General features: G+C 33.9%; 1 protein-coding gene across 1 annotated transcript; it reads right to left on the bottom strand.

Annotated features, from left to right (window-relative positions):
• Nucleotides 1–486: 486 nt before the first annotated feature.
• LOC143246319 (uncharacterized) lies at nucleotides 487–16922 on the bottom strand. The gene is made up of 9 exons (XM_076492853.1): nucleotides 16347–16922; nucleotides 12541–12692; nucleotides 10211–10238; nucleotides 9606–9733; nucleotides 4960–5057; nucleotides 4148–4190; nucleotides 2812–3918; nucleotides 2083–2140; nucleotides 487–1715 (listed from the first exon to the last, which is right to left on the bottom strand). The coding sequence occupies exons 1-7, from the start codon at nucleotides 16458–16460 to the stop codon at nucleotides 3324–3326; spliced, it is 1158 nt and encodes a 385-aa protein (XP_076348968.1). The 5' UTR covers nucleotides 16461–16922; the 3' UTR covers nucleotides 487–1715; nucleotides 2083–2140; nucleotides 2812–3323.
• Nucleotides 16923–18497: the final 1575 nt, after the last annotated feature.

Raw genomic sequence — 18497 nt, 5'->3', positions numbered from 1 at the left:
CGCGAGTTCGAATCACGGTCGCATCAAATATGCTCGCCCTTTCAGCCTTGGGGGCGTAATAATGTTACGGTCAGTCCCACTATTCGTTGGTAAAAGAGTAGCCCAAGACTTGGCGGTGGGTGGTGATGACTTCCTTCTAGTATTACACTGCTAAATTAGGGACGGCTAGCGCAGATAGCCTTCTAGTAGTTTTGCGCGAAATTCAAAACAAACAAACAACCTCACAACATTGTAAAAAATAATCAACAAAACTTCAACGTTCTTCTTGAGGTTAAAGACGTCCGCTTTTGCTTTTATGTAAATACGCTGTTAAAAATACATGTCATTATCAAGTTTTAAAGAAAAGAGTAAAAGAACTACAATAGAAGGGATCCTGGTGATTCTCTTGCCTTACGACGTTAAAAATTGGGGTTTGATACACTCGCTGGGAAGAGTGAGTAGCTTTATGCTCAGCAATAAATAAGTAAACGAACAAACAAATCGTAATTGCGCAAAGTTGCTTATCGACCAAAAATATTTAATGAGTTTAACGTCACTACAAGTTCGCAAATCCACAGTTAATACATCAAAATCCAAACTACATACCATTAGGATAATTTTATTAATTAACATTTATTTGTATTTTGATATTACAATATTTGATAATTGCTGGTTAGTGGAAATTATTAAGCGCTGACTAATAGAAATGTAGAATTCAGGTGCTGTTCATTTTAATCACATTACCTTTAAAGTTACGTAAATTTGATTGCTAGTACAGTTCTTGAAAAATCACCACCTTCCATGGTACGTCAAATAAATTTCTGAAATATTAATTAAAAACTATCTAATGTTCTTACCAAGATTTAAATTTATTATTGAAATTAAAATGAATTTCTGGATATGGAAAATTTATTAAGCATATTGTTTTTAATTCGTAATATGGCAGTTTAAATTAATATATCTCGGAAAACGAAAAGTGTTTGTTGAAAAATTATATACAAAATAAAATTTCACGAAGATTTGTTTATCGTTGGTTTTTGTTGTTGTTTTTGATATTTTTTTATTAAGCAACATGAAGAAAATCCTAATAAAAGTATTTTTATAACCAAGTAACAATAAATAAAACTCCCATTACTTCCAAACACATTTATAAGCACAATTATAAATTATTTCTGAGATGAGAAAACCTTATTAAATATATCGTAACTATGACTGTAACTTTGCAGGCAATGTTCATAAGAATTGCCAATCATTCATAACTGGCGTCAAAATTAAAACAAACCACTATTTTTATGGCTTCAAAACACACAGTGATTCTCTATCATTCTAAAGAAAAAGCAAAATTTCAACAATAATAACGTTAATCACTTAAGTCTACTCCATAGTAGGTTACACCTGATGGATATCAGGGGGTGGACGGTAAGTGCGAGGGAGAGTAACACTAGAGTGTTGAACAATGCATTCCTCGAAGGTACGATCCTTCCTTAAAGGCTTAGATGAGGACTTCTTAACACTTTGTTTTTCAATGGTTTCAGGTGGCCAAAGCAAATCCTTGTTCCTACGGCCTGGTAAAGGAGATCCTCCAGCAAATGGAGGAGTACGAGAAGGAGGTGTTGATGGACGAAGATTCCAAGCACTGGTAATAGCACCAGTACGAGAGGTTGGAGTTGGTGTGACACTACCTTTATATTCTTCAGGTTTTTGGGGTGGCCAAGTCTTAGTCTTCCCATGATTGACTGAAGAAAAAATACTAATATAACACCAAAAAATTAATGCATCTAAACACTCTTACAATAAACTGTAATAAATATTGAAACAGATGCATACGCACATAGTATAAATGATTTAGGGATGATGCTTTACAAAACAAAAATTCCATAATTTCTCCAAATGTATATATATATATTTATTATTGAAAAGCAACCACTTTAGTTGTAATAATAACACACACACATACATATATAATGCCTAAACATATATGTACTGCTGAAGTTTCATGTAGGCAGTCTTGTAGTAATGTACATCTAAGGCTAACTACTGACTGATGTATATTAACATATACTTTACAACGATGTAAAGTCATTAGTCAATTGGTATACTTACTCTCCTTAGTCCATCCAGACGAGAACCCTATTTTTGGTAATTCTTTTGAAGTCGGATTCTGCATAACAAAAAAACATATATAGTTCGTATAGAAATTTGAAATAATATTATAATATTATTTAGGAACAGTCTGATATTTTGCTGTTGTTCTTGAAAATGCATTAATTAATTTTTACATTATGTAACGAATGGAAGAATTTTTTTCTTCTGAAGACGCTGTTAAAAGAAAAACAAGAAAGGTTGCTTATAATTTCTGTTTTATCGTGTATAATAGTCTGAAATTTTATTCATTTCAATTACAATAAATGCATATAAAACAGAAAGGATTTACTCTATTATTACGCCGTTATATATATAAGACTCTTTGATGATCGAAAGTAAATTTCTAGATAAAAAGTTAAAAAATCTTGCATATTACAGCGTAATGTAATGAAATTATTGACAAAATATCAAATTAGCGTAGTAAAATTTTGAAATTAATGTTTGAAAACGTTGGTTTAAAGACACCGATCTAAATAAAAATTTAAAGGTATCAAATTAGAAATACGTATCCTTTTTTGTGTTTAAGAATTCTAAATTGATTTACCCTCATCGTCTTTGGCTTTCATTGTGTTGCCTTTTATAAAATGTCAAATTGTTTTCTTTGTCTGACGTACGTTGCCGTGACTATGAGCTAGTCATACGTTTAACTTATAAAAAATAAATAAAAGAAGCGAGAGAGAGATTTACCTGGGGTGGCCAAATTCCTTCCGAGGTTTTAACTTTATAAGGTGGTGTAGGTGATGCAGTTGGACTAGGTGACGTCCCAGTCGTTCCAGTTTGACTTGATGGACGGATTTGTTCCTGCATTTGTCTCCAAGCAGGTGTTGAAGTCTGAATGGGAGAAGAACTTTGCTCAACATCTTTTTGGTAGTTTTTCTGAACATCTTTAGATGTAGGAGATGATGGGGTTACTTTTGTATGAATGATAACAGTGGCCGTGGAATATGACATTTTTGATGGTTGGTCATATTGTGAGTGTGTGACAGCTTTAGTAGCTGAAAAAGTTGTTTTTTGTGGAGTAGTCACGTGCATAACTCCATCAGTGATGGAGCGAATGGTTGTTTGTTTATAATTAGGTTGAGCATGTGTAGTGGTCGATTGTGGATAAGTTTTCTGATCGGTAACGGTAGACGCTAAGGTTACTATTGGTTGCTGGTTCGATGATTGAGGAGGGTGTGCGTCAGTGACGGGGTCAGTGGCTAGTTGCTTATGCGTTGGTTGTGTAGTAGGTAAGACAGAGATGGTTTTTCCGCAAGGAGGTTGGCTGGGACTTGAAGTAACTGTATGCGTGTTTGATTGTTGACAGGATAATTGAATGGGGGATGTAGCAGCTGGGGAGTCTTCGATTGTTGATATGATGGTTCAGTGGGATATGAAATAGCCGAAGGTACGGTTTGTTGTTGATACGTTCGTTGCACACTAGTTGTTGTGTGTTGATACCAAGGTTGAGAAACACGAGAGGACGTCGTATTTTGTGGTTCATCGAGCATCTGACAAGTTGCTCTTTGTTGATAGTAGTCCGGTATAGTTGTCATCTGGTGAAGTAAAGGCTCGTTGTAACTACTGGGAGAAAAGGGTCGTGGTGTTTGATAAAACTGTTGTTGCTGCTTATAGGTAGGAACATGTTGACCAGAATAAGAAATGTCTTGAGATGTATACGAGGATGAACTAATCTGAGGTTGCTGAGTGAGATAGGAGTAATAAGTTGGGGATCTTTTACCTCCAGGTGGTGACTTCAGGATCTGACTACGAACTGGAGGTATAGGCTTAGGCGGAGGCGGCGGTGGCTGTTTTCTGCGAAATTAAAGGGCTTACATTATAAAAATTCGGTTACATTGCACAATGAAAGATATAACACTTTATGCTAATCGTTAATTAACTTTTACTTTCTTTTAATATCTGTATGGAGCAAAGTTTATACGATATACATAACTATACAACCAGTTTGTTCTACGAGGTCAAATAAAAATTGTTATTAACTAAATATTAAGTCATATTACATTGTACTTAGTTTGTATCTTACTTTTGTACTGGAGGTGTAGACGGGCCATTCATATAGTTTATTCCTGGAAAGACAACAGACAGTGAAAGATTGTTAATAGTAAAATATTTCATCTTCTCTTAAGTTTCAACTTTAAAATTTCGGATATCACTTGAACAGCTCTATGTGCACCTTTATAAAGTTACGCTTAGACAATGGAAGCTAAACCGTTTATAAAGATAGCAAATTGGTTAAAAATTTAAAATGGTGAAGTAAACATTTTGGTGGGACGTATACAATAAATGACTCTGGTGGTTCATACTTTAATGAAACCAATGTATTTAGTCCAGATTGTGTATGTGTTTTTCTTATAGCAAAACCACATCAGGCTATCTGCTGAGTCTACGAGGGGATGCTAGCCCTGATTGTAGCGTTGTAAATCTATAGACTTGTCGCTGTACCAGCGGGGTACCAATTTAAACTGACTGTATATAAATGTATTCATTAAAAATTATAGTTTTTTTTTTTCACTTGTCACTTAGTTTAAGTATGCTATATATATATATGTCATAGTAGAAAACTTAAAGTGTTCTCTAATTCTATTGATTAACGGTTTATTTCTCATTCGTAAAAGCTATATAGAGAAAAGGATCTTTAAATTCACAGGTGAATACAACACCTTCAGAGATACTAAAACGAGAGTGAAACTTATAAAAGCTTCTATATTTATACATACAGTTGATTGAAAAATCAAGCAGATATATACATGTGTACGTTTAAAAGCTAATGTCACCAAATATATTTAAAATGCGAAAATATACTGTTTATTTAAAAAATATATAAGATATTCTAACCTTTGGATTTTTCCTGTTGCAAGGTCTGAAGAACAGCTGATCTCTGGATAACAGGAAGAGGAGATACTGAACCTGCATAGCGAGGCTTGGTATCGGATCTATTGTGAAGAGAATTGTGAAATATGAGAACAGTCTGGCAAATATATATAATCAGCAAAAAATTAATTAACGGTGAACATCAGAAACGTTCTGTTATGTCTAAATGGTGCCTTTGGAAAAGCTGGTGACGTTTGTTGTTACAGTGACAACACCTCTGAAACTATTGTGCTATATATTATAAAAGTTTGTTCTAATGTCGTCGGATCACTGTGTTTGGGAATCCGTAAACATCCATATGACTGGTTGATTTAACTGAACTATCTGCTGTGTCCACCGAAGGAAATCAAACTTCTAATTTTAGCGTTGTAAATCAGAAGGCCTACCACTGTCCCACCGAGAGACGTAGGGAAAGGAAAAACACAAATATGTGCTATTGCTTTGTTCATTGAAGTGTTTCATAACACCAGTACCTGGTAAAGTGAAAAACTGTTTGTTTTTTTTTGAATTTCACGTAAAGCTGCATGAGGGCTATCCGCGATAGTCGTCTCTAGTTTTGCAGTTTAAGACTAGAGGGGAGGCAGCTAATCATCATCACCCACCGCCAACTCTTGGGCTACTCTTCTACCAACGAATAGTGGGATTGACCGTCACATTATAATGCCCTCACGACTGAAATGGCGAGCATGTTTAGTGAGACGGGGATTCAAACCCGCGACCCTCAGATTACGAGTCTAGTACCTTAAACACCTGGCCATGTCGTGCCGGAAAGTGAGAAATAACCCTACAGAATGCTAGTGAAATGTCTTAAGACAAAGAGGCTGTAGAATTACTGATGGTTATACTGTTTAAAAAAATCATAAATATTTATGCTTTTTTTTCTTCCCAAATTCGTTTAAGAATATATTGTAATTTCTGTTCTGGGCACCTTATTCGAATAAATCACGATAAATCCTTATTTGTCACAGTTTAAAGCACTATAATACATATACATGTAACGCATTTACTGTTGTATATTTATTTTAGTGCCTACGCTTTTTTCATTATAGTTTTCTTTTGTGCATGTAAACATATATTTTTGACTGTGTATTGCGCAAGTCCTGCCTGTTCTCAACAATTGTGCAAGGTTCTTGAGCATGAGAAGCAACAATACTTGTCTTACAAAAACGGTGGTGTACTCGATCATTGTTGAAAATTCTATAAATCCAAAATTTCGGATATTTAAAATGGTAATACGTTAATATACGTAGCATAATAAATCGGGGACTCGTCCGAAATAAATTAAAATACATAACATAATAAATTGAGGACTCGTATCTGAGATCTTAATCAGACATAAAATTAGTTTTAAATTATAATTCAAATACTAATTTAATTTATATTTATTAGTACCAATAAGATCTGATCATCTGATTGTCAAGGTTTTAAAATCATCCTCCCTCGAAGACCGAGAAAAATATAAGATAAATAAATTGCTCGAAATTGCTAACATTTTATGATTAGAAATTAGAAAATTAGTGAGAAAAAATGAACTGAAAAGATCTATTGTTGAAATATTAGTCGATTACGATTTATTGTCTAAGGAAGCTTTATGGGGTATACTCTAGTGTTTCCACTAGCCAGTCAGAGTTGAGTGATAAAGATAAGTTAGAAATCTAATTCAAACACAAACAAATTAAGCTTGAGAAAGTTCCAAATGGTGTGCTTCTGAGAAAATTGAGACCACCAGATGTACCAGCTTTCTGAGGACGGAGCTGTAGTTCATCAAATCGTTGTTCCAATAGCATATTATTCGGAAATATTGAAAGCTGCCCATGAACATCCAGTGGAAGATCACATAAGCATCAACAAGATATGTAACAAAATCATGAAACATTTCTTTTAGTCAAAAATTTGGTAACATGTTTCTCACTTTTGTAAAACTTAAACACTCGTATATGTCAATTGGCTAGAACACCTAATAAAACAATTTTTGTTACTCCTTCAAAAGCTATTCCAACGTTAGAAGAACATCTCAGTCATATAATAAATTGACTGTGTTAAGCCAAAAAAATGTGTTTAAGCACTTTCACGTGATGTGTAATTTTATTATCATAAGGTTATTTGTATTAATTTTGTTATATATTGTCATGATTTTTGAAATTGTATAGTTCTTTGACAACGTATTGTATTTAATAAATAGTTATCAGTGTGTGTGTCCAACGCCAATTTTTAATTCTCTAATGAGGGAGGTCTAACAAATTTAGTATTGTACATTTATTTTAGTGCCTACGCATATATGTTCTGTATCGTTTTCTTTCTTTTTTTTTTGCATGTGACCTATATTTTTGACTGCGTATTGCCCAAGTCGCACCTGTTCTCGAAATCTGTGGACGGTTCTCGAGTATAAGGAACAATAATACTTGTTTTACAAAAACGCTGGTTTGCTCGATCAATGATAAAAATTCTAAAAACTCGCGTGATTGATATACTGATATAAAAATTGACGCGCAGAGGGACAAAGATTATTATAATTGGTCAGCTACAGTCAGTGTGTCATAGGCCTAGAAAGCTGTAATTTTGATTAATTCCTATTAATCGGAAAACTATAGAATTGTACTAGAAACGTTTGTAGATTTTGAACATTTTAAACCTTTTAACTTTATGAATTACGTTTGAACTTCTACGAGGACATTAAATATCATCATCGGTAAAAATCAGCGGCGTGAGGCCAATCATGCTAGCTAGCTCAAGCGAAGTGTGCCATCATATCAACTCAGAAGTAATTTGCTCGTGACGGACCTGGATCGTAGATAAAATATCAAGTTTTAGATAGGATATAAGACTCAGTATCATTTGCAATAACTATTAGTAGTAACCGTTATTATAAATTGTATTGTTGTTTGTATTTTAAAGTATATTTGTATCAAGAAAGATAATTGTGTGTATCAATGTTGTTGGTAAATAACATAAATTTGATGCATATTAACAGTTAATTAACTACTAAATTCAAACTTTAAACAGCAATACGTTAACGTAAGTAACATAACAAATCGGACACTTGTCCGAAATAAATTATAACGTGTAACACGCATACATAACATTCACGTCCAACAAACATGTATTTAAAATCATGAAATAGAAAATTCGTTTCGCAGTAAGAAATACAAAACTGTCAACAGTGCTATTCGATAATAGGAACATTGTTTTCACACTTGAAAGTTACTTATTACGCTCTTTACTGTTCTTTTTTTAAATTAACTGATAGAATTAAAATATTTACTGCTATATTTTTGGACGGTAAATAAAAAGCAATTATTGTATATTTAGAGTTTTGATAGCTTTATTAAACATGTTATTACTCCAAATATTCTGGCTTTAACTTAGATCGTGTACATTACTTATCAGGTCTGTAGCCTTCCGTTGTATTGATAATGATTCTGAATTTAAACTAATTTGATACATTTATATTTATTTCTGAACTTATCCGTCCAAAAAGGTTATGATAAAATGGTAGGGAAATATTATGTCGAAAGTAACTAAAAACTAGAACTGCGTAAAGGTTAATATGTTGGCTTATAGTTAGGCACAATGATTAATAGCTCTACGTTATAATACAACTGTACTTATTCAAGTACAACGTACAACAAATGCGATTTATTATCATGATGATCTTACAATAATAAATGGTTTATTGAATTTTGTACTACTCAGTAATAATCACTAAGTCTGGTTTTGCTGTTAAGCGGAAAACTACACAATGTGTTTGTTTGTTTGTTTTGAATTTCGCGCAAAGCTACTCGAGGGCTATCTGCGCTAGCCGTCCCTAATTTAGCAGTGTAAGACTAGAGGGAAGGCAGCTAGTCATCACCACCCACCGCCAACTCTTGGGATACTCTTTTGCCAACGAATAGTGGGATTGACAGGTCACATTATAACGCCCCCACGGCTGAAAGGGCGAGCATGTTTGGTGCGACGGGGATGCAAATATGTTATCTTTGCTTGCCAGTCACGAGAACTAAAACTTAATTTTTAGCATTATAAGACCCCCAGGCTGATGAGTATCTCAACAAAGAAATTTAGTACTTCAAAATATTATGAACTACTTATGTTGAGGATAAAGTATGTGTCTTCACTGATTGTTGTGAATACATATTTACTTGACAATACCTGGTAAGAATGCCTTGACATTGCTTTACATTTGCTGATTTTATATTTCACGAAAAATTATGTTAAAACCCATCTATTTATATTTAGTTATTTTTGTAAAGGTGAATCAAGAATACCCACGTACACTTATTAATAATTAATTACTATATCACTTGACATAGCTGCATATGGCCCGGCATGGCCAGATGGGTTGAGGCCTCGTAATCTGAGGGTTGCGGGTTCGAATCCCCGTCGCACCAAACATGTTCGCCCTTTCAACTGTGGGGGCGTTATAATGTAACGGTCAATCCCACTATTTGTTGGTAAAAGAGCAATCCAAGAGTTGGTAGTAGGTGGTGACGACTAGCTGCTTTTCCTCTAATCTTACACTGCTAAATTAGGGATGTAGCGTAGATAGCCCGCGTGTAGCTTTGCGCGAAATTCAAAAAAAAAAAAAAATTACGATTTTACAAATTAGTTACCCGTCAAAACCATCCGTTATCACTTCGGCGTGTTGTGCCAGAGTGTCAGCTATGTTTTCTTTCGAATACAAATCCATGGGTGAGTTGTATGTTGAGTGAAATACAGCTTTTACTGTTCGTGGTTCTTCCTACAAAATAAAATAAATATCATTGATTGGTTTTCAGACAAATGAATCAAAATTAGATATTAAGATATTTTAAAATAAATCAAGCTCCCCCTACAAAATCGAAAATTTTCAAATACAAGTAGTAAGTGTCTGATATAACGTATATTTCTTTTTGTTTCTTGGTAGTTAAGCACAAAGCTACACAATGTGTTTAGCCTACCACAGGTATCGAAACCCGGTTTTTTATCCAAAGACATACCGCTGTAAGGAATGTACTTTTCAAACCTAAAAATACACAGATTACAATAATGCCCCTCTAACAAATGAACTTCTACCATAATTTATTGATATAATAATTATATATTATATATATATCTTAATAATTCGTAAGTTCTCTAAACACATAAATGCGTTTAGCAGAATTACAGTAATGTAAAATAAATAACAAATTAACAATAAGATATTAACTAGGAGAAACGTGTGCATTAAAACACTTACTTCTTTCGGTTTATTCAAAAGATTTTCTCTGAAACAGAAAAAAAAAGATTGTAAAACAGGTAGTGAAATATTTTTACACTAACACTTTTTTTTAAATTACTGAAAGTTATTACGAAAGCGCACAAGGTGTCGCAAACAATGAAGAATTACAACTACATAGTTGTTTTATTATTAATACAATATATTATTACAGAAATAAATGAAAACCGAATGAACTGCAGCATTTTATATTTACTTTAATTAAGCATGAAAATGTACAAGTGGTTTTTATGTTACAACAATTTAATCAATATACAGTTGAGAATACTGTTCTAAATGCTCCCACAACTAACTCGAGTTATTTGACCACCTGATCTTCTCAGCTTCCGCATAAGCTTATTCATTCTCAATAATAATCATATAGGATTTCATGCAGGTCAAGTCATGGTTGCGAATGTTCTAACGTCTCTCTTATTCTCCGGGTATCATTTCGCCACATTTACCGCATGCTTAAAATCACTGTCTTGGTGAAAGATGAATCCCTTCCTATCAAGTCTTTTTACTGAGGGAATGATATGATACATAAACATTAGACTCTACCTATAAGCTTTTATGATGCCATCAGTTTTGTGTAGACTTACAGCCCCACTGGCCGAAATACAGTCCACACTTGTAGTGGTTCCTCCACCTGATTCACTATAGCTATTGTGAGTTGATCGTGACACCGTTTCTGTTCTTTGCTATCGAACAAACAGTCGTCGGTGTTGTCAAACAAATTTAATCTATAAAAACACCAACTTTGATCATTCTATATTTTGACGCCTTTTGCTCATTTCAGTCTTTTGGTTGGTTATCTCTTCTAAACAATGGTTTTGAGCGGCTACAAGCCCAGTGAGGTTATTCCGAGCTGATGTGTTCTGGCAGTAAGAGATTGGGTTTCACCTCGACCGCCTTTATTAACAATATTAATAGTTAAGAGTTTCCGAACATGAAACATGAAACATCGTCTGAACCAGTACAACAGCTTTAATGAATTGCTTAAATGAAAGATTGATGTAAATTAATCATGCCAACACATACTTGAAACAAGATACACAATGCTATATATGTGTGGCAATTTTTTTAAAACACATAGTTAATCATTTCAAAATTGGTTTAAACTTTACCACGATGTTATTTTGTATTTTTAGGACGGAACAAAAGCACCCGAGTTTCCCTAATGGGCCGCCTCAAATGTGCTAAACTCTCACTTTACGATGGGAGAGTTATGACGAAAATACTCCTCTTTACCGCTCACCTTTTTTTTCGCGAACAATAAAGAATCTTCTTCTCTGAGCAAATCAGAACGTGGATGTCTACCCAAGCAGTGGCGTATTTAGGTAGGGGTTAGAAGGGGCTCAGCCCCAGGACCAGTGGTCTTAATGGGGTCCCATTTATAATTTTATTCTATGTAAAATTACATGGAATGGAGAACTCATAAAAATTAGCTCCTGGGCCCATACAACTTTAAAACCATCACTGTACCTAAGAGTTATGCCCACTAGCTTGGCTAGGATGGTCCATACATGTGAAAAACTGACGCGTTGGCATAAGCCAAGAAGCTAAAGTTATCCGTGTTGCTCTGAATGACGTGACTCAGGATAAGCTACCAGCCTACCACCTCACAACCACCACCACCCATGAGTGCAATGATAATAACTATTAAGGTTGTGGAAACAGGTAACAGACATTTCGAATTGATGGAGACGTATTGTCTAAAACAACCTTAGCTATTTAACCAAATATCTGATACGTGTCAAAGGACTATTAATTAATCAAACATACGTATCAAGACATCAATGTTTCTCAACATTGAAAGAATAAATTGTTTAGAAATTTATGATAGCTTATCAAAAACTACTATTGACATATTAAGAGTGATTAAATTCGATGTCATTGGTTGCAAACGCAAAAAAAGATAATTTCATTTCATTTTAGTAGGCCCGAGGTGGTTAAGGTACTCGACTTGTAATCTGAGGGTCGGGGATTCGAATTCCCGTCACACCAAATATGCTTACCATTTCAGCCTTAGAGGCGTTATAACGTGACGATCAATCTTACTATTCGTTGGTAAAAGAGTAGCCCAAGGTGGGTGGAGACGACTAGCTGCTTTCCCTCTAGTCTTACGCTGCTAAAGTAGGGATCTAACGTAGATAGCTCTCGAGCAGCTTTGCGCGAAATTTAAAACAAACAAACTTTCCTCGTTGTCAGATTAATGGCAAGATATTAATGTTACCATTTTCACATTGCATCCAGCATCGTAAGAACGATTTACTGGATTTTTTAAATGATTTACAAAGATAAAAATTTACCTTATTATAAACATTTCTAATCGGTTTCCACATTTTTGGATAGCTTCCTGCACTTGATCGTGGATCATATCTTGCACATTTACATGCCCTATTTGTATCACCTCATCTCCCTTGTGCAAACCCGCTTTCTCGGCCATACTACCCGGAGCTACCTGAGGAGAAAAAAAAGGTACAATCACATTGATACTTGTATACACTTGAATAATCAGCAGTGACACCTGTTAACTTAAATAACTATACATATAGGAGATATTATATTCTTTAACGTATTAAAATATGATATCTGCGATCGCCTAAGTTTAACTACGTGAAAGGTTAAATACAATAAGTAACACAAATACGTACGTATTATAAGGGAAAAAGTGCTATTGAGATCAGCCGTATTCTACTTCTGAATACGAAAATAATACAGAAATCATTGTTAAATTCACATAACTCCGCATAACAATTTATACCACAAGGGAAAAATACGAATTTGCTTAAAAATATTTATAAGAATACAATCATTAGAGTAATGTATGAATTCGCCTTTTAAGCTATCGCTAATTATTGTTAATGCGCCACTAGAGACAACAAATTTATTGTTTATATATCTTTGCAATCTTATCTAATCATTGTGCTTTACCAAGTTTGCTCATTTTTTCCATTAATTTTTTTAAATTATTTTCTATTCGCATGCGTTTATATATTTTTGTTGTTTTTGTTTTAATTATGACTTTAATAGTTTTCAGATAAATTATGTTGGTTTGGTGTAATTTGTTCTGAATTTAGTGCAAAGCAACACGAGGGCTATCTGCGCTAGCCGTCCCTAATTTTGCAGTGTAAGACTAGAAGGAAGGCAACTAGTCATCAACACCCACCGCCAATTCTTGGGCTACTCTTTTACCAACGAATAGTGGGATTGACTGTCACATTATAACTCGCCTACGGCTGAAAGGGCGAGCATGTTTGGTGAAATTATGTTGGTTTTGTATATAATTATCTTCATGATTTTGAGCATCATAATAAAGTATTGGAGAGCGCGTCTAATTTTATAGTACAATTGGTTTACTGCTGCTGTGTATAAGTAGCCTTTAAGCTTATAAAATAAAAAAACTGTTTAGATAAAAAAACAGATAGCCCAATTTGTAGCTTTACGCTTAATAACAAACAAACAAAGTTTAAAATGTGTATGCACCTGTTTCGTAACAACCTGTAATGAAACAGTCTCGTAAATTTATATTGTGATAAATACACTTTTTTTCATTATGTTAGTGCCAATCCGTTGGTTATTACCAGCATTTCACGTGTCAAGGTGGAGATATGGCTCACGTGCAGTCGTTTTCTGGGAACAAAAGAAAGAGAAAAATGTGGCACAAAAAAAATTAGATTAGGAAGTTAAACACGACGACGAAAATACAACATGAGTCAGTCTATGCGTTTCTGCCATTACATGAAGGTCACTTTGTACGTATTCCTCCTCCCCCCTCCAGTACACAACCAGAAATAGAAGTAATGTATCATACCCGAACTTCTTCCAATATATACAGCTGTCTATTAATATTATCCCAGCATTCTTCCCAAATTATCTTTAATCTGTACAGTCCACAACGCATGTGTATTTCACTGAGAATAATAACAATAGGTAAAAATCAGTCTCAAATAATTACATTTATATCAGAGAAATAATTCGTTTTGATCTCCTGTTGTAGTTGTTTTCTGACAACTCCGTAAATTATGTCAATAACCGTTGAGAAAACGCTTGGTTAATAAACACCTTGTATTCTTTCGCACACTATAATAAACCGGCTCACACTTCAAGATGTTGTTAACACCTGAATTAGAAGGTTTTTTTTAGATTAATGCTTATGGTACTAATAAAAAAAACACGAACTTTTTTCGTACACTTAAGTTTATCACTATTTTGTTTGTTCATTTTATTTATTTTTTGCGTTTAAACGAAAAGGTATACAATATGTTTGCGTTCTGTTTACCACGGGTATCGAAACCTGATTTTTCGCGTATCGACTCAACTAGCTTACCGTTGAGGCGCTGAGTCTCTATGTTAGTATAAAACATAAGTAGTATATTGTATCTTCCATGTTTGTCCATATAAGTTCTTAACTAGATGTAAATAAGTTTCATCAACGCATTTCCTCTCTATTCTTATTTACATATACGATTATGTTTACGCTTTGTTCTTAGGAAACTTTAGAGCATGAAATCCACTATGATATCACCTTTAATATGTACTTGCGTTTTTAATGTGTACTTTCCTTGTAACAGCCTAAGAATGGTACTCTTGGAAGGACTGGTGTTAATAAATAAAACGAAATCATATTTGAAGTACTTTAAACGAGAGATCGTTCGCATACGAGGTCCCAGTGACACAGCAGTAGATTTACAACATTAGAAACCGGGTTTCAATAGCCGTGATAGGCAGAGCACAGATATCCCAATGTGCAGTTTTGAGCTTGATAACAAATTATTTTAAGTTTCAGTAACGTCGATGACGAAAGAGAAAGACTGGGGTAGGAAGATATAATAAAATTTTAATTTTTCAAATACTTAACCACGACTCTAGAGCAACTCGCGAGAATCTGTATTACCAGAGAAAACTATGTTATTAACCACAGAATAAGTATAACATTTATCAGGTTGTGTGGTTCCATAAGATTCTGGTTTATTTTAAGCTTTTGTTACACATATCTAACGCCACAAATTGATAATATCATAATTTTTCTCTCACTTATAGAGGGCGTGTGTGTTTTCTTATAGTAAAGCCACATCAGCTATCTGGCGTGAGTCTTGACGAGGATAGAACCCCTGATTTTAGGGTTGTAAATTCTTAAACTTCCCGATGTCCTACCGGGAAGTATGCCATAAGAAGTAAGTAAAAATGTATTATACAAAAACGATGTACTTACCCAGTAGCTCATCAAAAATGTATTCGTTACAATTAGGGGTAGAAAAAATTAATTTTAATTTTTTTCACACGAAATCTTTCAGATTTATGAAACATCTTTTTTACAATCTTTATGGTGTCAGGTATTATACAACGGTTTCTTTCTCTATGATAGAAGGTTTTCGGATGGAAGTTCGTGATGACGAGAAACCTACTAGAAATAAAAATATATCTCAGAACGGCTGGTATGGGTATTAACACTTTTATTAATAAAGCAGAGAACAACGTTTCGACTTTGTTAACCTAAAGATGACCTTAGAAGGCCGAAACGTTGTTTTTTGCTTTAATAGTAAAATTATTAATACCCATACCAGTCGTCCTGGGATATATCATAAGAATTGGTTTTAGGGGCTTATAATTAGGACAATGTTAAGACCCATGCCAGTCATCCTGAGATATATTATAAGAATTGGTCTTAGGGGCTTGTAATTAGGACAATGTTAATACCCATACCAGCCGTTCTGAGATATATTTCGGATGGAAGGTTCAGAACCTACGCTTTAATTATGTTGCGTCCTTGCTACTGTGTTCGTGTGACAAAGAATAATTAAATTCTACGGGTTTCATATAAAAAAGTAAAGAAATAACGTTGTTAAAGCACTTCTATTTGTCGAACATTTAAAACATCCATAACCTGACGTCTTTCAACCAATATCCATGCTTTAATAGCACATAAATTCCAATTTGTAAAATTATAGGTCAGACTTGAAACGATGAACAGACGAGAAAACCCAAATTTATTCGTTGATTTGTAATCTAAACATCAACTGAATAAAACAAAATTAATTATAAGAGTAACTTAAAGTTATTCAAGGAGTTGTTCAAAACTAAGAACGTTGACTGTAAAGTACAAGAATCAAACCTTTAGTATCATCACGGGATGATCCTGGTCCTTTCCTCCTACGACTCGGAATCCCCACGCCTGTTGTGGATCGGGTCGCTTCATGGAAACCAGAAATGGCCTTTGGAACGACATTTTGAGTTCAGAACTTAGATGTATAATGGGCTAGTGTGTCCAGTCTTTGTTGAAAATAGGATTTCAGTGAACGCAAGTTTCTCGTTCGTTCGTAAACGCTTATACCTTCTATGAGTGGAGATTCGGACTAAGCTGATTACGGACCTTCGTTTTTCGGGGTCTGTTAAAAAATCTCGCGAAATATACTTCGTTGGGGCGTGTACAAACCTTCTTCAAGTGTGACGCAAGTTTTCTAAGATTAACCAAATATCATGCCAGCAGACTATATAAGTCTGGAATAAATCCAAACTGACCAGAAACCAAATTTAAAAAAAAAAATGTTTAAAATAATCTAATCATATCATAAGGCACACTTAGGAATCGGGGATTAAATAAGAATAACAAATGTTTGTTTTATTTCAAAGTTTATGTTTATATTTACTATCTGAAGTGTTTGGCAGTTCTCTAGACATTTCTAGGGCTAGTTTTTTAGTAAAATCCTAGGTGATGAATCTTCCTGAGCGTTACCTAATTTCCAACGTAACTAATCTGTTTCTATCTTGGGATTTATTCAAATCAGTAAAATATGTTATATAATGCAGTGTAAAGTTACATGCTATACAAACTCTAAAGATTTAAATATTAGACAGCAAAAATCCACGACTGAGCTTTAAAATTAAAATTAAAGGATGACTTAGCACAACTTATCAATATAAGTGGAAAAATTCATTTGCATACCCACTTTATATCACGTATTCAAATCAGTAAAATATGTTAGATAATGCAGTGTAAAGTTACATGCTATACAAACTGTAAAGATTTAAATATTAGACAGCAAAAATCCACGACTGAGCTTTAAAATTAAAATTAAAGGATGACTTAGCACAACTTATCAATATAAGTGGAAAAATTCAATTGCATACCCACTTTATATCACGTATATACCAATATGACAATACCCAGTTATTTCAAAACACATGAACCTTTTTCAAACTATAAAAATTCCGCAATCACTACTATTAAACAAATACTCTATTTTTTTATTTTTTTGTGTTTAAATGTCTTCTGGGTGACTAGTGCCAATTTTCTTTTCAGCTGCAGCACTATCAAAACATATGTTGAAATTTTTCTACAAAGACAATCAATAAATACAAACAATAATTTGGAAAATACTCTCTGTAAAACGTCTTTGTAAAAAAAAGTATGAAGTTGCTTGAAAATTTTCACGTATTTTTACATAATATGGTGGTCTTTATTTTTGGCGAGCAATAAAACTATATAAGCTGGTGGTTTTAAAATTACACTTGTTTGTTGCTTAATTACAAAAACTTGGGAAGCTAAGCTTACATCAAACTGCTTCAGAAAATGGTGGAGTAATCCGTTTATTTTTACCAAAATCGCTATGTAACATATAATCTTATGTTAATGTAACACAGATGGCTTTCGTCAATGAACTGTTTAAAGTCTCTATTTCCCACATGAGTTTGTAGCTCTTCAACATTCATCCTTCATAATCAGATAAGTTGAATGGAAGCAACATAGACCTGGAGCAAATTCTTAAACGTTTCTCAATATATACTGGTTTCCAGAGTGCATGAACTAAAAGCATAACAACTTCCTTAGAAAGTAGAACAGAAAAGTGTACAAAGTGTACCTGTCAAAGAAACGAAAGGTTCCTACTACAAAGGATCTGTGACAAGAAGATTTACATTTGAGTTAAAAACAAACTGAAAGTTGAATCATTCAAATATGTAGACGAACCATAGCTGGCCTTTTGGAAATAAACATGCCTTGACAAAAATTTCCATAACAAATATAAACCAGTATATCCTAACATTCCTCCTTACACTTACAAAAACACGTTTTATTAGCTTATCCTAATTACTTAATTATTTTTGTTAAACAACTGCGACAAGATAAACAAGCACCTTTCAAAGAACGCCTTTATTTTCATTCTTAGTTTCTCGTAAGATTGAGCGGTTAGTAACTATATGCCGAACCTTTTTTATATCTTTGTTGAAAGAAGGTGTACACCTATAGGGATAAATATCGTTGAGG

The sequence above is a fragment of the Tachypleus tridentatus genome, chromosome 3 (genome assembly GCF_004210375.1).
Source record: "Tachypleus tridentatus isolate NWPU-2018 chromosome 3, ASM421037v1, whole genome shotgun sequence".
Classification (NCBI taxonomy): domain Eukaryota; kingdom Metazoa; phylum Arthropoda; class Merostomata; order Xiphosura; family Limulidae; genus Tachypleus; species Tachypleus tridentatus.
Note: the sequence above shows the minus strand (reverse complement) of the source record. Positions and strands in the feature narration are given on the sequence as shown.